Source organism: Hippichthys cyanospilos, chromosome 9 (assembly GCF_059441005.1).
Source record: "Hippichthys cyanospilos isolate Australia breed blue-spotted pipefish chromosome 9, RoL_Hcya_1.0, whole genome shotgun sequence".
Taxonomy (NCBI): domain Eukaryota; kingdom Metazoa; phylum Chordata; class Actinopteri; order Syngnathiformes; family Syngnathidae; genus Hippichthys; species Hippichthys cyanospilos.
In genome coordinates, this window is record NC_142377.1 from 14,618,897 (window position 1) to 14,643,600 (window position 24,704).

The following is a 24,704-nucleotide window of genomic DNA, read 5'->3' on the forward strand; positions in this document are numbered from 1 at the left end:
AGTCCCTAGTTTCAGCCTGTCTGTGATTTCAATGGTATGAAGATTTGCTAATAAAATCTGTGTCCCCATCCACCTCAATTTCTTGCATCTGAACTGCACTTCTGTTTTACTGGCCTGACCTTTTCATAATGCCTGCCCGAGGCCCGTGTGCACCCTACCTACATGATTACCCATCGTGCTTTTCGCCACTCTGACATGAGAACCCTTCCTTGAGATGCCATCGCCTGCTGCTTTCTGTCTTTTCGCTTTCACTTCCTGCCATGTTTCATTTGCTCTTTCAGTTCCTGTAATTGTGTGCTGTGTCCTTTCATCAGTGTCACTCAAAGTTGATCTTTTCTCTATTTAATGCATTTCTTTCCTCTGGGCAACAAGAAGGCAAATATAGAAATTGAAAAAACAGCATGTGGAAATGTAAGCTTTTTTTTAATTATCCGGAGTACTTAAGGAACATCACATTAAGAAGAACAGTAAGTTACAATTTTGATATGGTATTACAATATTATTACTTTTTAAATCAAACTGAATATTTCATTGAAAAAGAGCACCAGCAAACTTGTTACAAATACTTTTACATTTGTTTTTAGAATAGAAACATACTGTGTATAATATGTAATTCATGGATCAAACACACTGTGATTTAGCTCCTTGTCAAGAAAAAAAAAGAAGCAGAAAACAGCAAACTGTCCAAAATTACTGAATCAATAAGATGTTGGACACAAAGGGAAGGAGACGCACTGCTTTCATTGGTGGCAAATCTAAATTGCGTCTCAATGTAAAAAGAGCCCTAAATGATAAAAACAAAATGTGGAAAAGTATGAATAAAGAAGAAAGTTAGCAGAGATGTTTTAACAGGCTGTCAAGGTATTTTAACTTTTTTTTTTTTTTTTAAGTAAAGGCCAATCACTACAGAAAATGAATGTTGCATTGTGTTCACATTCTGGCTCATAATTTAAATCGTTTTCATTCATTTTCATTGTGATAATTTACTTACATAGAGCTAACCGAACTACACTAAACAAATCATGTTGCCAACTCACATAGGCTTCAAGTTAAAAGGTGAAATTACCAGCCATTATTTGTCATATGTCCATTTTACAAAAGAAAAAATCTCCGAAATGTGCCTGTGTGTGACAAATGGGTTTTTTGGATCAGTGGAGCTTGAAACGAGAATTTAAGTGTTTATGCAAGTAAAAAAAAAAAATGGAATCTCGTATCTGGTTTAAAAAAAACTAAATAAAGTAACACCCCTTTCTGTGCTCTTACTTTTCTTAATTTCATAAAAAAAAGTATAACCATACAGTACTTGGTCCCAACGTGCATTGAATAAATTCTCATGAAAGCGAACTGATCTTTATCTAAAAATTTTACTGACAATGGGTGCCATGTAAACGTTTGACCTTTCATTTAGTCTCATTTTTCATTTGTGCAACAGTGATGAAATTTGCTTTAAAAAAGCAAGCAGATTGTCTTTTTCTCTCTGTCTCGCTCAGAAAAGTCAGGGATGTATGAGTTGGTAAATGTCAAATGTATTTTTATTGTGTGGAAGCGTTCGCCGAGGTGAACAGAGTAAGGATTTGACGGTGCGACTTCGTGCTATGCATGTGACGATAATTCTCTCCAATCTATTGGCCTGTCTGCCGAGTACAATATTTGCCAGTGTGAGCTCACATCTCGATACGATGATCATACAGCATGAATGTAGATTTCCGTTTCTTATTGCTGGGCGAAATTATCATACGGCATAATTTGGTGAATTATTTCTTTTTTTAAATATGTACTATTGGCCAGGATTCTCATCTGATAAGAGAGGAGGGTCTTCTTTGGGTAAGGGAAGAGATTCTGCCCCGAGTGGAGGAGTTTATGTATCTTGGTTGTCTTGTTCACAAGTGACAGAAAAATCGAGCATGAGATTGAAAGGCGGATTGATGCATCATCTGCAGTCTTTTTCATTGGTCTGTTGTGGTGAAAAAGAAGCTGAGCCAAAAGGCCACGCTCTCGATTTACCGGTCAATATACTTTACCGCCCTCGCCTATGGCCAGCATGGGTGTGTTATGATCGAAAAGAGATCACAATAGATGGCTGGATGGATTCGTAGTGATGTCAAAATCGAATGGAAAATTTTTCACAACAGCACTATAAAGTATGCATCTAATCTAAAGATAATAACAGCTAGTGACAGTTCACGAATCGAACAAAACATAACTGGAGGCAGGGCTGCATACTAATTACACAAGGCGCTAAGGAGGCTACAACACTAGAGGGCGCTAAAACGCGAGTGAAACTTCACTAATGCTAAATTTCAAGTCAAAGGACTTGAAAGATGAAGATGAAATAATCATTATTGAGTAACATAGGTTGAAATATTATTTAAATAAAATATGGACAGTGAGGACGTAAAACTATTATTTAGTGTTAAACTAAAATGTTCAAACAACCATGACAGCCTCATTTAATTATTTCATCATTGTGCGGAAAAGTGAAACATGAGCAAAAATAAGAATGTTCATAAGCTTAAAATGTGTGTATGATTCTGTTGCTACACTTACACTTCAAAATAACATTTCTGGTGTTATTTTGTGGAATCCTCAGTCAAATGCAAATGCCAAAGTATTCAATGTAACTTTATGCCATTGACTAATGTAAAATATTAAACTTATTGATAAACAGTCAAACTACGGAAATGTAAAAAAAAAAAAAGAGAGAGAGAAAAAGACAGATAAAATCTTTTGTTCATCCTTGCATGTGTTGCTTTTTTTCTCAAGTACAAAAGGCAATCCATTACATATGCCCAGAAACCTCCTCTGTCACTTTCCAGGGACGCCAACAATGATATATGTTTATCTCGCCATGACACCGACAGCACAGCAAATGAAAGTATGCAGTGTTTGTTTGTTTATTCATTTATAAATAAAAAGCCTGAATCTGATTTCTTCAAAAACTCACATAGTATTATTAAAAGTGTGTGGCTGGAGTCTGCTGTCTATAAGTGCTCATTGCTTTTGGTAATGACATAAAAAATGCATTTCTGTAAATCATATTAAGTTGTTCACCAAAGATATTAATCAACCTCAATCAAATCCAATTCTGAGAGGAGTAATTCTCTCCCACTTATTTTATGATTAACTAATTAAAAAGAAAATGGTTCTAATTGTAGCTTGATTGACAGCCGCAGTTTTGAGAGAAAGGCTTGCATGCACAGAAGGCTAAGTGTGTAATGGGTCCATGTCAGTGAGGGTATTAGGTCATGTTAATGAGACAAGAAGCCCGCTAGAAACTGTTGTCATGGCAAAATATACTTTAACAATCCGGCAGTCACTGTACATACACATCAATGCACAATGTCAAAAAGGCCTCTTGCGGGGTAAAAGCATAACACGACTTCAACCCACACTTCAAACAAAAGCACCCGGCAAGCAGGAGGAGCTCTTCTATTCACAACCAGATCTGCTGAAACAAATTCTCATCAAAGTGATTCTTTTATTACCCAGTGCTGAGCGTGCCCCTGTAGTGTATGCTTTGTAACACGTCAACCTCACATCAACAACGGGCCTGCCCTAAATTCAACGGTAACCCTTCACTGTCCCAAATGTTATCAAATGCGATGCTCAGCAATGTACAGAGGCTTGGATGAAACTTTTTAAGTTATAAAAAGGTTTGTATTCTGTTTGACGCAAGGCCAATAACTACATTAAATGGAATAACTACATTGAATGGAATTTGTTGGACCGGGAAACTGGGATTGTCAATCTCAAGATGGCCGTTGCTAGTACATTTCATGCAGAGACCACAAAGAAGAAAGACTCTACCCTTTAATCGAGGTATATCTTAAAAGAGTGACGCAACTAAAGTAATATTCATTTTTGTCAAAGTGGAACTGTGACAATGTTGCATCACCTAAATGTATGCAAAAACTAGCTTGACATATATTGTAGTTGGTACACCACCTCGTGGCCAAATGGCTAGTGTTACTTCTGTGCATAAAAACACTGTTTAGTTGTTTGCAGGCTTTCATGAAAAATAATATTAGCACATGGAGCTTCACATAAGAAAGAAAAGAAATATGTGAACTTACCAAAAACTACAGAATAACACACAATTTATCATATACATACGCTGCAGTTGCAGCTGGATGCTTTGCATTTATGCGGTATGGCAAACTACTTCATGCATATCACTCCGCCTTCATCAAAGATGCCCTTGTGGCATTTTTAAAGTTAAATGAACTATTGAACGGACCGACAAATCACTTGCTCTTCCATTTTCACGTCTTCATACACCCAATTCAAGCACAAGAAGCCTGATGTATAAAAACGGATCTACTCATCTAACAGAAAAAAAAGTAAAGATTAGAAATTAGATTAATTCAATGAAAAATAACAATGACACTTTAACTGTGACTGCAAAAAACAAAAAGACCTTAAGTAATCTGTTCTTTTGACACCCCTAATTCCAAGACTTCATTTCTAAATGTGTCATCAGATTTGCATTTTGGTTTCATGCAATCGACTGGCAATGCTACAGGGGGTTCAAACAAACTTCCCAGATGTAAATGAGGTTCAATAAAAGATCTAAGCTCCAGCCGAAGACTATTCATAGTGTGCGTGCGTGCGCTTGTGTTATGCCCCACATGCGCGAGCAATTGTCTGTATACAAGAGAATATTATGGCGAGAAGAGAGCAGCAACGTAACATAAAATCAATCACAAGCGGAGAAGAACAGACAAACGTGTCATGGAAAGTCTATGCGTGTGAGAGAGGGAGGTTGAAGGAGGGATAGATATGACAGTCCAAAGAGAAATTGTTATGGATGAGATCAGAAATAAACATGAATAACATAGCTCCTTTTGCTCCTACCGGGGAACCAATCCCTAGTTAGAAAGACACTAAGTTAATAGACTTTATTTATATAGTGCAACCCTACCAGCAAAAGCCTGGTAATTAGACAGATGCTCCTTTTAAGCAAACGGGAGCCTCCTCTCGCCTCTCCCACTCTAACTGTTCTGCTCAGCCAGTGCAAGCTGAGGAGGAGATAATAAATATCAAGGGATCAGTGCTTCTGTTTGAAGAGGCATGCAAATTGAGATGATGTGATTTTGGGACTTGGACCAGACTAAAAGTGTGCATAAATCTATGCTTACAGAATCTAAGGTTCCAACCGCACAGCCTCTTAGCCAATAAAGACACGTAGTACATTATAAATGAACTGAATGTATAGGACACGGCTCTTTCTCAATGATCCTTGACGGTGTTCGCTCGTTTTTACATCATGCGTGTCAAATATTTATTCATATCTCCACCGCCTTGTTCCTTGGCACAGCACATGGAGGAAGCATGTAAGTATAGATTGAGGGTGAGAGGTTGACACAATGAAGGTGTAATTCTGATGCGCCCGTGGGTGGAGCATGACTCTTTTCTCTAAGGTTCAAGGATGAGCTTTACCTATTGGGAGAATACCCTAGTTGAGTGTACAGTAGGAATACTTTACTGTCATTAAATGGTCACGTTTATCCACAATATGACACATTTCTATGAAGTGATTACACTCAAACCATCTGCAGTGTCATAAACGTTGATGCGTTTTCATCTCAAGTGTCAAATATTATATTATATCACCTAAGATCATAATTGCACCTTGTCAGTGAATTGTTGTTGACATTTAAAGGGATGCTAAACTTTTCTAGCTGTTTTCAACAATTAATTTGATAACTAAATACATTTCCTTGGACAATACGTTGAAAAACACATTTCACCACTCAACAACATCACGCATGCATTAACTCCTCTGATTTGGACGTTTGACCTTGACATTTGCAAGAATAGTTGTTCCCTGAGTAAATGGGGTCGATTTTGGTCAACAAAAAAATGCCAATGTATGTATGAAAGTATATAATATTTATTAAAAATAATTGTTAAGGGGATAATTAGAGACAAAATAATAATTTTGTTGATTTAAGTTTAGTACCTTTTCAAGCAATCAGCTCGTCACAATGTTCAAGTGTTCACAATGGATACTGCATGACTCATTAAGAGCCAGTAGAATACTGTGATTTATATTCTAGCATATCCCAGCAGAAAAATAACAACAAAAAGTTCAGCATTATAATTAAATACAACAGGAAAAATGTCAGCATGAATTATTTTCTAATTAATGCTCATTGCTCACCATTGAATATACTGTATGAAGAAACCTCTTGACCAAGTTTTCAAACGGTTCACATTTTTCCCATCAATTTCGGTGGAAAAGTGTGAAGGTAACATGTTCACTGAGCAATGATGTTTTCATTCAGCAATAACAGCTTGCCTCTAAAGGCACCTCGTTCCGCTCAAGGACATTTAAGCAAGAGTGGAACCTAAAAAGACTATGAATCCACACTCGTCCTTCCGGAAAAAGCTACAGTAGGTCAGTGTGACAAAATGAAAGTCGCGGTGTGCATGGCAACAGTGATGACAGAGCTGGCATAATAATTCAGAGTAAGATGAAAACGAGGGAGCAAAAGAAGAGAAAAAATGGGAGCTGCGAGTGAGATGATAAACAAACGTGCGCAGCTTGGGAAAGAAGTTTGAAAAGAAGTAATAGAGTGAGAAAGCTCGATTTATTTACAGTGCTGAGTGATCATTGAGGGAGTATATGGGAAAATACAATGTATGCAGTATAAGTGTACGTAATATGTTGTATTCTTGCAAAATATTTGCACAATAGGTGCTGGGTAATACACTCGAAAAATAAAATCTCAATTTGCTTGAATCGTTTGGATGATTACAAATTTAATGGAAGAAATAAACCCTACAAACATTTATTTACAGGTTTGATTTATTTAAAAAGAAAAAAAAATCCCTGTGCGAAACATTCTGACAAAATAAAAATACTGATTAAAAAATCCAATTTAAGAATACAACTTTTTAAAGTCCAATTAGTAAAATTGCTAAAGTGGACATAAAATAGACTTTAAATGCTACAATTAGGTAGTTATGCAAAATCTTGATTTCACAATTTGGCTCGTTTTCAGATCTTCAATTTTTAAAATGACAAATCAATCAAATTAATTCGATTTATCGCGCAGCCCTATTGCTCAGTCATCCTTGCTGCAGCTTACCCTTGATAAATAATTTTCTTAACATTCTGTGCACATGGAATTAAAATCATAATTCATCTTCAAGGGATTTCATTTTCCCTGGGATCCCACTTAAAATATGTTTCCCTCGTATCGATATTAATAGCAGTGAAGGAATCACATTGTTCACCGGCAGCCCAGCAAAAATTGATCGTTAACATCTACAGCCATCAACGACAGTGAATGAGTTAAGCATCGACCGTCGATGCAGCAATTTAATCGAAATCAACAATTCAACATCAAGTCCAAGTGTAATACTGGCATGACTTTAGTGTCAAATCGATGGCAGACCTAAACGGGGTCGTTCTTCCCACCAGCTGTTGAATTATTCAAGCCAGAAATTCCTCTTGGGAGAATCCAAGCCAGTGTGCCAGCCACAGTGAGCTCGCTGCCTGGCGTGAAGGCTTAAGATGATCCTGTAAGTCCCAACAGGGAAAATTGTGCTGCTGGCCAACACAACAGAGGTCAGCCGTCAGACAGATGTGAATGTTGTCGTACAATTAAGGGAATGGCTAATTGTGCTTCGCTGGTAGCCGATATAGGTAACCAGCATATTCTACAGAATTTTTAGACTAAATTGATGGTATTTTTCCGTTTAAGGGAGAATACCAACAACGGACGCTAAAATAACTCAAAACTAGATCGGTTTTGAGATTTCATTGTACCCTGCATGGATTCAAGGCAACCTGTGACAAAGCAACCCCAGAACTCCATGTAATACTAAAATTCACAATGGTTTAAAGAAGCTTTGATGGCTTCGGCCATGAATATAATTTATTCATGAATACAATTTTGAGAAAGAAGCCTTAAAATTTGGTATGAAAATAACATACAGAATGTTAACTGTGCCCTGGGGCGAGTAAAAAATCTGCTCGTGAGAGAGGGCCGCTTTATTTGATTGCAAGATTAAAAGGATAATGAATATGAATGATTTTTTTGTACAGAGTGAAAACAACTTTTCTAAAGTGGGTCGATTTCAAAAAGTGCAAATGGAAACGATCAATAAAGTGCATCAAGAATCTGTGATATTGATATATATATATATATATATATATATATATATATATATATATATATATATATATATATATATATATTGAACGAGAAGGCGTGTCCAAGGTTTTAGCCCTTACTGCACAAAAAATTTGGAACACGTTGAAGTCCAAATGGTTTGAATCAGTCAAGAAATGCAGAAGAAACGGAATGGTAATTTATAGGGTTAGAGAGAAAGAAAATGACAAAATAATAAAAAAAACAAAGCTAGAGTAACATATGATGAATGCATTCACGCAATGTTTTCAAGTGATTGAAAAATGCTCATGGCATATCACAGTGTATGACATTTGTTTTTTTATGAAATAAAATAGCCTACTGATGACAGAATTCATTGACAATTTCGCAGCATAGTTTTCTGAAATACTCACCACTTAATCATTTTTAAAAGACTTTTGTGGTCTAATCTGAGGCTAAAACAAAGACGATTGTCTCACTAGGGCACATTGTGATTTGATTTACCCTGCTGCAATATGCAGTGAGTCATAGAACTAGATGTCGAGCAAAACAATAACCTTTGAAAATAAATATCAGTAAAAATCAATAGCAAATAGCATATGTGCCGATTTGTTTTACAGTGTACTGTAAAAGACCTGGACAAGTTTATGTACTGGGAAAGAGTTCTTAATGAGTGTAACAGGGGCGGTAGATATTTTTAAATGGATGAACCACCATATGTTATGATTTAATACAATTTGCTTATTTCCATGGCAACTGCTGTCCTCTTCCATTAGCGCAAGCACTTTCTCCGTGCAGGGAGCCGATAAACATTTGGTGCATTCTTGTTCGATATCCACTCTACAGTATGCTCATACAGTATAGCACAAGTGAAGGGTGTCGGTATGCAGCACATGTAAACATGGAATTGAAATGAGTTTTTTTATGAGGCATGAGTAGAGCTGGTCACCGATCACTATAGTAGTAAGAGCTCAAATGGTGGTTTCCAATCTCATGGCAGCGAGAAAAAGGGCAGGAGAAAATTGCTGTCTGCGGAATTCTTCCTCAGAAGACCATAAATGTGTCCAAAAGACAAATGTCACATCATAGAGTGCAAACATGGTGAAATCACCAGCAAAACTATACATTCCTGTCCAGAATTAAATAAATATGGACATAAAACTTAACTTGAATGAAAAAGAGCTGAATATGTCCTTGGCGTTTCAATACATGGGAGAGGGAAATGTATTTACACCAGTTTGATTGAATTCAACAATAACTCTTATAAGCCATCATAAATAAAATTACATCTTTATGAATGTAATAAGTAGAGGAAGCAATACACCAACACACATAAACACACTTTTTTTCCATGTCATCCATGATCCATTTCCCCTTTGGGTGTAAGCGGCTCCATAATCAAATTCACTCATCTCACCCACACATTTTTTCACACATATCCAGCTTTGCCGTACCACAGGGACCATCTTGCCCAATCATCTCATCCTGCGTAGAGGGGCACATAGCCAAAGCTGAAATAGCTGCACGGGCTCAGAATAGGTCCAAGCCAGTCATGCCCGGCTCACTACAAGATGCTCGATGACATTTGCATTGTCTTCACGCGATTGCAAGCGGTGTCAAAATTAAGGGAGTTGTCATATCATATCAATCTAGCCACTTGTCTCAAGTGATTAAAGCAATGTACAGTATGTGTGGCACCCTCCACATGGACACAATATCTCAGTGGAAGCTTGGCATAATTGGCTAGAAAGTGACAGACTTGACAAAACAATGACAGCATGTAAGCTGCATGTGGGCAGACACCATTAAAATCAATTAAAGAGAATTAATTAAGAGAGGCGGGGAGCTTTTCTTTGCTTTTTAACTGTACTGAAGTGTAATCTACTACTTTTTGTCAAAAAAGTGCCTCTAAATTGGTTTTAAATTCACAAAGGCATGCGCAAGTGCTAGCAGTCTTTAGATGAATTGACTCACCATTTGTTTGTTCAAGCAAGGAAATCAGGAGCCAGGTTAGGGATTTCTGGATAGGTTGATAAGTTTTAAGATGGAAATAATATTAATATGTCAAATAATTTTTTGAAAATCCCAAACTAACAGGCTCATAGTCAACTCACTTATGACTAAGCCTGCCATCTTGTTTTTTAAGCCTTGAAAGAAAGGAGTGCACAGTTTTAAATGCAGTTGCCATACCTGTCCTGTGGGGGGCACCCTAAGCAAAAACTACCAAATTATGGTCAAGCTTTTACCATCAGAACTGAACTGAAATCAAGGTAAAACTGTTAAACCATCAATTCCAGACTATAAGCTGCTACTTTTTCCCCATGTTTTAACTCTTGTGGCTTTTAATGTAATGCGGTTGACAGACATTTGGTTTTGGTCTATATTCTTTGACTCAATGGAGCTACCTTACTAAGTGTGCTCAGCTGGGGACATCTACTGAAGTCTCATGCTTGGGTGCGATACTATTAGCTTTGTTGTCTTGCTGAGACAAAATGGAGAATACAGCAAAACACATAAACAGGCTGTAGACTGGGATTTTGAGTTTGGCTGTTTCCTTGGCTGGTGTTTGTCAGGGAAAGAACATTGATCAAAACCTTTTCGACCTCTCTTTAAGTCCCCGCAATCAATACTCCCCCACCTCGTCTTCCTAAACAGCAACTTCTTTCTGTTCAATTGCTGTGCCTTAACGTGCAGTAAGAGATAGTGTAAGCCGAAGATTTGATAGATAGGAGACAATTTCTTCATAGAGCAGATTAACGTTGAAGCGTGAAGACACTGACAGCTGAACAGTGTTACTGACAGACCCGGGAGGGGGATTAGGGGATGCAAAACCCTTCATAAGAATCAGCATCTTTCTGTATTATCATAATGGATGTTTCGTAGCAAACAAGAAAGACACAGGAAAATCTGATGCAGGAAGTTTTATAAGTACATTTAGTTCAAGTTGTATGTCTTATGTAAGGGTGTCAGTGTTTGTCAACTTTTGATCACAAACTGTTCCTTTTGGACTGCTGTGGTGTGACTGACTGGCCAATCGATTCCACCTTCTGGTGTGGCGTCAACTTGAAGCATATTTTGTCATTGCAGTTTTTTATTTTTTTGCATTTGTTTTGCTTTTGTTTTGTTGCACCCATGTCATTTTTGTATATTTGCATTTTTTTTCTGCATTGCTTCCATGTCATGTTTTCATCCATGTTTTCTTTTAATGTCTTTGCATTGCATGCAGGTGTTTTGGTGGTTTTATTTGCACTTGTTTTGTTGTCAGTTTGCTTCTATTTTGTTTTTCCTGCATGTTTTTTATGTGTTTGATTTTTGTCATTTGTTTGTCTGCCTCATTTCTGTATTTGTAGCGTTTTGCCGGTTGTAATGGGTTTTTGCTTGGATCAACCACCATAAAATGTACATTTAATAACTTCAAAAGTAAAATTGAAAGGCAGTGTTCCTTCGTTTTTTGCGATTAATGGGGACCAAAAACCCACTGCAAAAAGTGAATTCCACAACCCCCACCCCACGAACATTGTACGTACATGAATCAATGAATGAAATGTGTTTAGTAAAACCCTCACTACCTATCTCTCCCACGCCCAGTGATCTTCTAAATTTAGTATGGAGGTTTAACAGTCTTTTTTTGGGCACAAACTTTCTGGTTCAACACATAGCAAAGTGCACTTGCGCGCAGCGAGGGCTGCACACTCAACTCTCGCCGCAGCACGGAGCGCTACTTCCACTCCTCCTACTCTTGGCGTCCATTCCCACATTGCATTGCTAATGTTCTTAAAGGGCCAGCCTCAGTCTGTGTTGTCACTCTGTTCAATCTATCCACACACGACCCCTCCCTCACATGTAAGTTCCACACGTTTGTCAGGCACAAGCGCACAGCCTGAGAGTTGTGTAGAACTCTTGCCAAAAAGCCCTAAGGAGTGCCAGATGGAGAAGCGCAGTGATATTGTTTTAAGCAAAAGAGCCTTCATTTGAACAAGATTGTGTAGTAGGGCCATTGGACTGCTTCAGACTCCACAGCGGACTGAGTGTGGTATTGTTGCAGTGCATCGTGCACTGCTGTAAAGTGACGATCCTTTGAAAAAAGCAAAAAGCTGGAAAAAGTGAAGTGTAAAGTGGCAAGGGAATAATATATTTAATCTGAGTGTAAAAGATTTAATCTTTAAAAAAGTTAAATGATCATTTTAGGTGCTCATAAAGCCTAACATTTAGAAAGAAAGAAAGAAAGAAAGAAAGAAAGAAAGAAAGAAAGAAAGAAAGAAAGAAAGAAAGAAAGAAAGAAAGAAAGAAAGAAAGAAAGAAAGAAAGAAAGAAAGAAAGAAAAATTAGACTTGTATGCATCTATTAATCCGTCATGTGATTAGTATATTCTGTTGTTTACCTGAGATACAGTAAATATGATCCACAAAAAGTGTGGCGTTTGAATTGGGCCACAAACATCATTCCTTGCCCTATAAAGGATGGCGCTGTATGTACATCTTGTGGGAACAATTGAGGAGAAACAGAACAAGTAGAAAATGTGCATTCATATTTAATAGGGAAGCTTTGTGTTGCCTTTGTACAGGAGTGTTGCTGCAGCAACTACAGTTCAGTGCAGGAAGAACATAACTGAAACATTCTCTGATCAGAAAGATGAGAGGAGGATGGAGATAAAAAAAAAGGGGAGGTGCGATCACTGAAGTGTATGTGGTGAAGCCCCCCAGTGAAGAAAGTGGAGGGTGCACTGGCTTCAGTGTAGCAGGTGTGAAAGGTGTCTGGCCACTTCACACACTCCATCTTTTTAACACTGAACCATGTTCGGCACTGAAATGCATCTATTAATTCTTGTCAAGAAAAGGAACAAAAAAAAAAGTAGAAGGTTGACTTGTTCTTGTAGATTTAATGAGTCAAATGACATTTTAAACAAACCTCTCAGAATGATAAAGTGCATTTGTACACCAGTGTAAGGCACAAAAGAAAACAAGTACAATATTATTGTTTTGCCTCTCTCAATCACAATTGAAATTTCCCCTCGGGAGAACTAAAAGCTTTTTTTCGACTGGATTTCATTGGTATGTGCAGGTGTTCCTAATATTGTGAGCGTTGAGTGATTCCACGGATCAGCAGCAGATTTGTTGCTTTTCAAATGTCACTTTTCAGATTTACTGTAGATAGTTGGGGTGCATACATATCTCTGTATGGTTAATTAGAAGCAGAGGTCGCGTTGTGGTGCAGGAAATATTCCCATCAGAAGTGCGCTAACCTAAAGAGATGTGACGTGAAAGCGAGTGAGGGGGATGAGAGTGATGATAAGCTTGGCTGTGGCTCTCCCCGGGGCTTTTCTACACTGAGCGCAATGCTTTCATATCCGTCCCAGATTCATAAAAGCACCTATCCGAGGCGGAAACCAGCCTTCTCATAAACTCAAATCTCTATGCAAATGCGGACCATCCAGATATTTAGCACAGGAATGTAATCAAAGCTGCGTGAAGCTTGCATGAAGGAAACAAGTCGAGAATTTCCATGTGACCCCCCTTGGGGAAACACGGTGCTCAAGACCAGGAACGGTTTCCCATATCATTAAAACGTGACGAGCACAATCCCCCAATTAGAGTCAGATTTATCAGCTACAAGATCAATCTTCAGAATCCCAAGGAGTTTGCTTGTGATTGGGTGTCACGCTCCAGAAAAGGATAATCCATTCTAGTAATGGCTTAATTGGCTCTGCTTTGCATTCGCACTGTATCAACTTGAATGCGAAGCTTGTTGACAAACATATCCCAAGACAGCAAATTGGTCCCATGGCACATAAAAAAAAAATGTCATGTGTTTACAGAATTTGCTACGAAGGTGTGGAGCCGCTAATATGGAATATATACATATTTTTTTTATTACAAACTTTTTCAAATGTATTTTCATGTACTGTACTTTCAAATACGTTCAAAGGCATTTCCAAATAGAGTTGAAAGCATTCGCAAGATACATAGTTGTGTGTAGGCTAAACGCTAAAAATATAGCATTTGTTGTTGAGTACACTCCATAGAATTACAAGAACATTCAAGGGTATTTTCAAAGGTATTTTTAAATACATTTGATCATATCTTGCAAATACATTCAAACGTAGGTGTCAATACATCAAAACGTACTTGGAGCATTTCCTCCCAGAATGCCACAGGCTGTCGTTGAGCATACCCATAGCATTACATGAGGGTGTTCCCATGCTTCCAGAATTTACTAAAACAAATATAGGCATCACAAATGACTTGTGGAAGTTCAAAAATAAATCTCTTGGACTCACATCTCTCATGAATGAAAATGACATAAATTATTCATTCTTTCATTCATAACTATTCAATTCCAAGTCGTTATTTTGGGTGACGTTTCGGTGGAAGTTTTATGGATGATCCTTTCTGACTAGAAGTCAAAAAGCTATCAAAAGATAGCCTGTAGCGACTCATGCTAGAATAATCATGAGCTCTGTGGAAGCTCTTCCGCTCCACCTTTCTAGCTTCTCTCCATTCCTTCTCCAGTCTGCCTCTTTTTTTTTTGCTTAAACCGTACTTACAACTGAATGGTGCTAATGCAGTCTGTTAAGATGACAGAAGTGAATGGTGTGGGTGGATGTGTGGAAGCGGGGTGCATGTGTGTGTACGTGTGTGTGGGGATCTTTACAAAGACTCGATTTCCTTTGTGTGAACGTCACATCACTGGATACATGTACGAAAACATACAACGAGCAAAGTGAGAGCGAGAGGGAGGCAATGGCTGTAAAGCACATGCATGCAATTGTAGCTGACAGCTAATTTGAGGTGCGCGCAGGAGCTATGGTCAATTTTATAGCAAACAAATACCCTCTAGCAGATTCATAACTTGCGGTCAGGGTTGCTACTGATCCGATGACTTGCGTGATTTCACACATGATTTGGGGTTTGACCGCTCAAAGCTGACCTCGAGTGCATTCGGATCAGGAGGATAAGATGAAATACAAAAAGTACTTTTGTCTTGAACTAATATTTCTGAATTTTGACTTTGTATTATGGGCCGATTTCCGCTATTAGAAGAAAACAGCATTTACTATAATAAGAATATAATCCAGGACGTGAAATGAACACCACATGCTGCACATCATCCCTGGCTTGAAGACCAATAAATTGCAACTATTATTTCACTTACTTTACTTATCCCCTGTCCACCCTCTTTCTCTGTCACCAGTGCTGATAATAACATGTTGCCAAAAGCAGAGGGTGTAATTAGTAATAGGGGGTATTAAGCAAAAGAGCGAATAGCTATCATCATGCTTGCAGAGCTTCCCAGGAACATGACACAAATGCGCAGGAAGCCTCCATTCTTCACAAATATGACTCATACAACATTGGCACAAAGGCCATTTTGAATGACACACTGCAGCGACACTTTTATTCAGCTGTGATTCAAGGCGCTATGTCAAGAATGGGCAGGTAGGGCAAGGCCACCCGCGACTAAGTACTGTATATGTAAGGATAGGCGTTTTTGTTCACTTTTGCATTTTTTTTGAGTGGATTGAGTTTTGTTTCATGTTGTTTTCATGTGGCGTTTTCTTGTGCCCCTTGTTAATGTATCTCCAGTCTGTTTTTAATGTCTTCACCATCGCATGCTCGGGGGCGGAGCTACATGGTGGTCAGGGGTGGCCGTGGCCCTCCCTCATCAACCTGTTGGCCATATTATATATATATATATATATATATATATATATATATATATATATATATATATATATATATATATATATATATATATATATATATATATATATATATATATATATATATATATATGTAGGGGGGGGGGGGGTCCCCTCATATTCATCAACACAACCATGGTAGATGAATTCAACATTCTAATTGTCACAACTGTAACTGACTATTAAACTATGGCTTCCCTATAATTGGCTTTTTGTGAGAGGGGTGGGGGCGAATTGCGTAATATCTTTGTCAAAATGACCAATTTATGTTGCTCACCAATTGGTGGAAAACACAATTATTCTATCATTGTAAATCAATAGTTTTAACCAAAGAATTGGTTGCCACAACTAGATTTGACCCATTTAAAATAAATTTGACAGGTCTTCCTTGTTGGAGCTTTTTTAATTAAATATTTTTGATCTTGCTACTCTGTATCTTTGTTTTGCCTTTATATTTCTTTCTGCTCCTGCACACTTGCCTGCACTCCTCCACAGCACCCCCACACCCAGTAGGTGACAGTATGTTTCAAACACCATGAAAGCATATGACTTATTCATCACTAAAAAGTGGGATTCCAGCAGCAAAATCTGCTTTCCTCATATAGGCATATCACCTTTTCGCTCCATCTCACAATCACAGATTCCCACAAAAAAAGAGTAATCCCGAATGAATGGCACTCATAATGTATCTGAATAGTGGTTAATTCTGTAATCAGAAATGATACATTCAAAATCAAACATCTTGCAGTTTTGATCCACTCTCTTTTTTTCCCATCAGTGCAGCAGGTCTGTCTGCTAATTAAAATGAGTGCTTTTTATTTTAAATCACTCTTTGCTGAGAGATGTTGCAGAGCTTTATGTATGTCACAGTACATCAATAATGCACACGGAGCTCAAAGTGGCTCGCTTGAATGCCTCAACAAGCTAAAAACTAAGCATGGAACGATGTGTGAGTGCATGCGTGTGCGTGAAAGTCTGAGAGGGCGTTTGAAAGCCTTGACTTTGTAAACCCTTTAGATACTGAAAGCAAAATTGGGTGACTATTTATTCTAACAGAACAAGTGTTACGTTTCTGTTCTGACTTCAATCTGTTTAATTGTTTGCTATAATGTCTGTATGATAGAGAACAGTAAGATTCGATTCAATTGTTACACCGTTGGAAATGCGTAAAATGCATCGCATTAAAATCACGTAACTTGTTGAGGAAAATACTTTTGGAAAAACACCAAAAAAAAAAGGGCAAAAGTACGCGAATGGGTGCGGCAACTTTGCGCCCCCACCAGCGGGTGAGACTCACCTGCAAGAGACGGTGACTTCCACCTTGGTGGCGGGAATGTTGCCGGTGATGGGGTCAAAGTCGTACACGGAAGACATGTCCTCCAGCTTGTCCATGACTTCCCTGTCCATCACGTCCATCTCGAGAGCGCGCGGCGGCTCCGGTCTGATCCGGGAGGCGCACAGCCGGGCCCCGATGGAGCGCGCCGAGTCTCCGGCGACTCCGGAGACCAGATCAGAGACCGGGTGGCCTCCGGTCCGACCCGGTGAGGCAGCCACTTCAGAGTCTGGAGATGGAGGTGAGGAAATGTGCCGGTCAACACCCGCGGAGGCAGACGCGCACTTGCTTATGTGTCCATGCAGCCGGGGAAGTTTGGCAGAGTGATGGCGCGTTGAGATGAAGCCTCTTCTTCTCCTGCTCCGTGTGCACAGTGGAGCATGTGGAGTGGAAAGGCAGCAGATGCACTCAAACGTATCGTTCTCCTCCCTCAATGAATCACGCTGAAGTGTTGGCGACCCTGCCCAAAGCTCACCGCTGCCGCGATGCGAGTGTGCGCACTGATTCGGTTACGCACGGATTTCTTGCACGAGTTTTGCACAAAAAAGATAACACAATAGCAAGGATATTACTTTGTTGATGCTCTAAAGGGAATTCCACAGAGACAGTAGCCGGCACCATGGTGGAAATCAATTAGAATCTTGCAAATTTTTTGATCTCCATCGAAATTGTGTTCAGCAGTTTATTTTATTTTATTTTATTTTAAATTATAGTTCTTTTATTTGATCAGGATTTGGGTGCCAATCATCAATCAGCAAGTATTTAAAAGACAAGAATTTATCACCTATACCACAAGTGTCGAACTCCAGTCCTCAACGGCCGGTATGCATGTTTTCATACCCACTCTCTCATGCACACCTGATTCAAATGCTTGCTAATGAGCCAATCATGTGAATCAGGGATGTTGGGGAGGGAAAACCGGAAAACACGCATGATACCGGCCCTCAAGAACTGGGGTGTGACACATATGACCGATACCAAGACCGTCAAATTCATTTCTGTCTTGGGTCACATACTTAATGGTTTCCCACACAAGGGCGTTATGATTGTGAACAAACATTAAACAAATGTATGAGCACCTCATATTATCACAGATATGCAGAAATTGATAATTAAAGTAAAAAGGAAAAAGTTAGTAAATTCATTTTTTAAAATGGGTTGTTATTGATGGAAAATGCACAAGTTATCTCACTTAAACGTATACAGCATGTACCAGTATTTGTTCAAGGTGTGTTAACACGGTAAATGTAAAAAATGTTGACGTAAGAAAAACAGCTACACGCTGGTATTGGCAGAACCTGTTTTTCAACCACTTCACTACTTATTGGCGCTTGCTGTGCCATCCATGTCTCATTTGTTAAATTTTGCAGCTACATTTGTAGGGTCATCTGGTGCATTCATCTGCCGAAGAATTGTGTTGACATGACATGACATGACAAAGCGTAAATGAAATAAAACTTAACAAACAAGGATGGAATAACAAGGCAAAAGGCATACACCCCTTATCACTATAACATCATCTAGCAAAAAGTTAATTCATGTTCCAATCAATTTGCTCCTAAATTACAAAGAAAATGTTGTGCTGCTGCCATCAACAAACATTGAATTAGACTTGCTGATACCTGCTGAAATCCAGGTAAAATCCCTAATTTGTGTATAAGTGACTCATCTTAAATGCATCATGGGAAAAAAACTATTAAATTAACCAAAAAAAGCAGTCAAAATGTCAATACTTTGAAAATTGGATGGGGGAGTGCGATACCAACACTTCATTGAAGTAAATACCGTAAATATTGGGCAGCTAAGAACACCCTGGGACTGACTAGCTAATTGTGACATTAGAACCTCCTAATATCTGCTGAACTGATCCAGGCAATCAGACCTGTCTAAAGTCTCTTCATCGTGATGGCCATGAACTCAAAACAGCTCACGTTGTTCCATAATAGGGCCAGAGGAGACATGACCATGCAGTTTTAACAAGTGTAGTTACCGATTGAAATATGTTCAAGCACGCTGAACTAAAATCAATATTAATTACACGAAGGGCAATTACATATTTATGGCACGCATCCATCATTAGCCAGTTGTTTGCTGCATAGACTTTGGCAAACCGTGGTGATAAATATGCAGAACTGGTGCATGTGCCTGCCAACAATGAGATGGGTTTGTCATATTGGGCTAAGCACACTTCCCAAATGGAGGCAGTCAGTCTGTATGTAGCCTTTGTTAACTCACTCACTTGCAATCTCACGGGGAAAACATCACATTTGAAGGACGACCAAGAGCGCAGCTGGCATTTTTGGTTTAATATGGCAGCAGAGAGCACACATCCGTACTGTCTCGCTTCTCCAGCTTCTTTTCTTGCTGACATGTACACACACATACACGCATTTGCACTCGCAGTCACACACAGCTTTGCACAGTTTTCACTCAATGGATGGAGAAGCATACGGCTTTCCTGCAAAAAGCTGCTATAGTTGTCTGGATTCTGGAAATCAATTTATGCCAGCAGAGGATACCTCTGCCCACACAGCCCTCCAGCTTAACGTCAGCAACACACACATGCACGTATACGCACACATAAAAACAACGCATCTTCTCACACGTCACTGAACAACCCATAAAGAAATACACACATGCTCGCGTGCGTATCTTTTCCCTTGATTCGTGTATTTGGATGGTTTAATGTGGATGTGTGGATTCATGCGATGCTTCCAAAGAGTGGGCTAGCGGGACAGAAAAAAAAGAGACCCTCAGAATAGCAGATGTGTGTATACAGTGTATATATATATATATATATATATATATATATATATATATATATGTATACTGTAATCAACTCATAATTAAAGCAATTGTCAGCTTATTACAATGGAAGCAAAGATCAACATGTAGATTGCAATTCTTAAAGGGAATCACCAATCTCAATCTTGTTGTGAAATCGATCTTCGAGATCAACAAAATGCCGGATTCTTCCTTTAAATGCTTTTGCGCTATCCAATGGGGAAGGCACAGGAGGTGGTCAATGCTTTGTGCTGGCGCTGACATTAATAACACCGTCGGGGATTCAAATGGCCCCTTCCCTCCATCTCTGTCCGATTTCCTCCTTCCTGCAGCTTTGTGAGCGCTAATTACTGTGTTTAGGTTTTCTTGCGTCATGCAGCCCAAAAATACCGTCTTTTTCGAAGGACAAAAACGGATGAATGTCATGTCAAGCAAGATACACTGCATTAAAATGCGGTTATTTTAACAACTTCAACATGTAAATCCTATCATCTATGGCACTAACAATCCCAAATGATGACATGTAACATTTTGGGCAAATAATCTTCGGAGGGTACTGCACAGACACAAGAAAGCATTTCCAAAAGCTGATATTTTTACCAGAGTGAGGCACACATTCAGAGGCGGGAAATTTGATGTCAGGCGTGTTTGGTTGTCAAACTTAATTTTGTAGCTGAGGATGTTGTTAACGAAGCTGCTCATCCGTCAGGGGATGCGTGGTGTTCTTGTAATCAACTCTAAGCTCTCAGGAAGGATGCACGTTCAAGAAAAACTACCTAAAATATTCAAAAAGCAAAAGTAGTTTTACTCAAATACAGTGTTTGAAAGTTATCATATTTTTGTGTGATAAAAATTGAAATAATCCATCTAATAAAAGTTGACATGCAAGGTACTAGTTAAAAGGTACTACCAACATGAGAACATACAAACTTATTCATATTGATGATTCATGAAACAATATACCCTGTGACATAACGGCTTGCATATAGGCCAAATGGCACACTTAAATGGCCCTAAATTATTTTAAATTATGGTGGCAGGAACTGTGAGCAGTTCCAAATATAATGAATTTATGAGGATTTCCTCAGGACATAGAGTGGTCATTTTCCAACCTGAACATTGTGAGTTGCTTCCTCAAGTATTTTTTTTTACACACAGGTAAATGTTTACTGAGAATTGTAAAATTCATTTAGCATTTCTGAAACTGTACTGTCACGTTTAGACACGCTGGTTAAGGATCCAAATGCAGGGGAGCTTGGGGTCAGGGAGTTCCTCCGAAACGCCATTTAATTAAACAAAAAAAAAACGATAGAAAACATAGCACTTGGTATACAGTAGCTAAAATGCAAAATCAACAACGTCCAACACCCCAAATTAACAAACCAAAATTGAAAATAACTTACTGCCAAATTATATGAAACAAGACTGAAAATCAAGAAAGCATTCAACATACGAAAAATAAGGCAGGGGCCTACAATAACGATCCGTCAAAGACTGAAAGAAAGCAGGGAACTCAATGCAAGTCAAACTGACAAGACAAGGAGCACCTGGACAAGAGACAATATGTTGTGGAAGCTGATCGGACAATCAAACAAAACAAGACACTGACGCAAGGACAAAACATGACTAAAATTCAATCTAAACAAAAAGCATCTTACCCCCAGAACAGGACATGTAATCATTTTTTTTTCAAATGAATATTTTTTCACTCAATGTTATATGAAAATGTGCTTTGAGAAACTGAGAAACGGAGGCCTCACACACCATTGTGTATTCTTTTTTCTTATTTCAAGAGCTGCACTGAGCTGGTGTCCTAGGTCGCAAACTCTGTTACATGATCAGCAAGCTCTACAGGAACTTGAAAATGATCCTCATCATTTGAACCAGGTATGTTTGAAAAAGGGGCTTTGAAAACCCTACTGGCCCTTGAGGACTCTCACCTATGGGTGAGATCATCTGATCCCAAAGTTCTAAGGTTCTGGGTTCAAACCCAGTGTGTTTAAATGGATACTTTGTCAAACGCAATTTTTTCGGTAAATAAAACAAGGGTAGTATAGTTTTTCCACAAATCTTCCATTTTCAAGCCTTGTTTTCGCACAAAAAATGTAGTGATGGACTAAAACAGTCCGATGTCATTTTGTCATTCACACTGTATACTTAAGAAGTTTCTTTTCAAGAAGTACGTCTCAAAGGCGACTTGTCATTGGAATTTGACTAAAACTCACTGCTGTGTCCAAGTTGCTTGACGTCCAGCCTCCGTGGTGGCATACGATGCAAACACGGGGTTGTCTAAATCTGCCTTCAATGGGGCCACACAACCCATCTCCGCCACCCCCGGGTGTAATCCCGCTCTGTGGTGTTGTTGTTTAATCCGGAATCAAACGTCTCCTGAGGTGGCTAACATGAAAGAAGAGCTTTTTCTGAATGATTACTCAGTGACTGGCAAGCAAACAGAAGGGAAATACGCTCACGCACAGCATGCATGCAATATTTATGGGAGGTGATGAGACTGATTGACTGGCTGGGGGCCCGGTGCTCCCGCAGACTGCAGCAGTGCACATTTAAGCAGGGTGATGTCGGGGGAGTGAAGAATAACAGCTACTGACGTGTAAAAACTAATCGGGGAGTCCGGATTCAACATTTACGAGTCAAAACTTCACCACTACTGAATCTACCCTCTCAAACTTTTCTTGCTGCATGGAGAATAGTTTGAAGATGTTTGCTGATGATGAGTTATAATGCTGAAGTACAAGTGGAAACTATTTATGTAAAATGATGACGGTAGCTCAAATCAGCAGTTTTTATTTTTATCCCTCTGGTAGTATTTCAGTCAAAAATTGGACTTGCTTTTAGAGAGTGATAAGATAACTAAGTACAGTGGACCCCCGGTAAAGGCGCCCCTGGCTTACGTTTTTTTTCACGTGACGAAGTAGAATACCGTTTTTCGTACCCTCTGAACGGCATTTTTCATGCTTTACGGCCGGGGTGTCAAACTCATTTATTTTATGGGCCACATTGTAGTTCTAGTTTCTGTCAGAGGGCCGATATGATTGTGAAGTCAAATCTTTTTTAAATGCTTTTGTAAAACATGCACCAAGTTTTGAAATCAGAGGCCGGCAAAAACTGATTGTGAATGCTTGTGTTTTCTCCACAGATTTTTAAAAGTTAAAGACAACTTGCAAATTTGCTATTTTAGCCCGAAACTTGAAGTCAAATCAGCATTTCGCGGGCCACAAAAAAATGATGTGGAGGGCCGGATCTGGCCCCCAGGCCTTGAGTTTGACGCTTGTGCTTTACGTCATGACCTGTGGGGTTGGCTGTGGTTATGTTGTTTTGCCTCCCTCTTCAGACGTTTTTAGGTAATTACTCTTATTTTCTGGTCACGTCAAACTGCCTGCGCTGCAATGCGTCACTAAGATGCTGGTCTGCTATTGGTCGATGTCACTAGGATGGTGTCACTAGGATGGACTTGATCTAGTGTGAGTGCTTATGACATTGGATTTTATATTATATTCATATGTTTTTATTTTTTTTTTTATGTGGCGGTCCAGATCTGGCCCCCGTGACTTGAGTTTGACACCTACGGTTGACTCAACAGTAGGTAATGGAATCATGTTTTTCTGACATTTTATCGTTTCCCTGCTTATCGCTGTATGTCATCAAAATGTGACCAAAGAATACGCATCTCTGTGTTTTGATTATACTGATGTGTTAACCGTATTTGGCTCCAGCTATTTCCCAGCAAGAATAAAAGCTGACAATCTCCTCTCTCAGTGTGAACCAGTTTCATTCATTTCCGAAATGCAGTCGACTAAATTTTCGATAAGTAATCTTCCAATATTCTGGCGTGTTTTGCCGGTGACACATATCAAGAATGCTCATAAAAATGATAAGACGAAAGGTGGGTAATGTTTGACGGACCGCTGTTGTGATAGCATGACGGCTCAAAGGTCTAAGTCTGCTTTTTGATCCACCTTCACGCTTCGCAGGTATTTTTCAGAGTGAATCCAATTTTTTGACCGGTGAGTGTTTCATTGAACTTCTCCATTTCTGTGTTGGCATCTCACATGCCCCAAAGTTTTTCTTACTTGTCCTTAGCACCATGGTGGAGCTGGCTTTCTATCCAGGGGTGGCTCTCATGTACTTTTTCGCCGTGATGAACGCCACCAAGTCGGATCGGATCGAGCTGGACGAGCGGGCTTCCGTGAACGTCTTCTGTCTGTTTGTGTTGATGCAGCCGCTGTGTTTGGTACTGGGAGGTTACACTGGCATGGCCACATACCTTCTCACGGCACTGGTTTCCTATAACTTTCTTCCATGGAAGAAGATGAAACTAACGAGAAAAGAACCGAAGAAGAAAAAGTGAATATCGAAATGGACTGCTTGTTTGTTTGTTCATGTTCTTAAACTGTATTCTGACTTTTTCAGTGCGCCGTTATTTGCATATTTTATTTGTGTAATTTATTGTTCAAATTAATGAAAAGCTTTAAAGGGAAAATTGCAGAATAAAACAGAAAAAATATGAAACTTGTCGGTCTGATTATTTCTTTATTTTTAATAGGATAAGGCACTCAGTTGGGTTAAAAATCACTCAATTTTGAGTCAGAAAAAAAGACAAAACTCTTATGTTTCTGTGTTGCTTATGCACCCCCCCCCCCCCCCCCCCAAAAAAAAAAAAATGGTTTGTACAAGACAACCTAAAAAATTGTCTTAAAGAAAACATCCCAGAGAGATCCAATTAGGAGCTTTGTCCTTTTTTGTCCCA

At 39.0% G+C, this 24,704-nt stretch overlaps 1 protein-coding gene and 1 long non-coding RNA gene across 2 annotated transcripts in view; one reads left to right on the plus strand and one right to left on the minus strand.

The window, feature by feature from the left end:
- Positions 1-17,570, minus strand: part of cpne5b (copine Vb) — an 81,509-nt gene extending 63,939 nt beyond the window's left edge. Inside the window, exon 1 of the mRNA XM_088422429.1 lies at positions 17,120-17,570. Coding sequence (XP_088278555.1) covers positions 17,120-17,238 — 119 coding nt within the window. The 5' untranslated portion in view covers positions 17,239-17,570. The remainder of the gene's footprint in view (positions 1-17,119) is intronic.
- LOC148419055 (uncharacterized) lies at positions 299-24,422 on the plus strand. Its single transcript, XR_015866514.1, has 3 exons — positions 299-467; positions 21,733-21,826; positions 23,491-24,422. It is a non-coding gene; the product is annotated as an uncharacterized LOC148419055 (long non-coding RNA).
- The last annotated feature ends 282 nt before the right edge of the window (positions 24,423-24,704 follow it).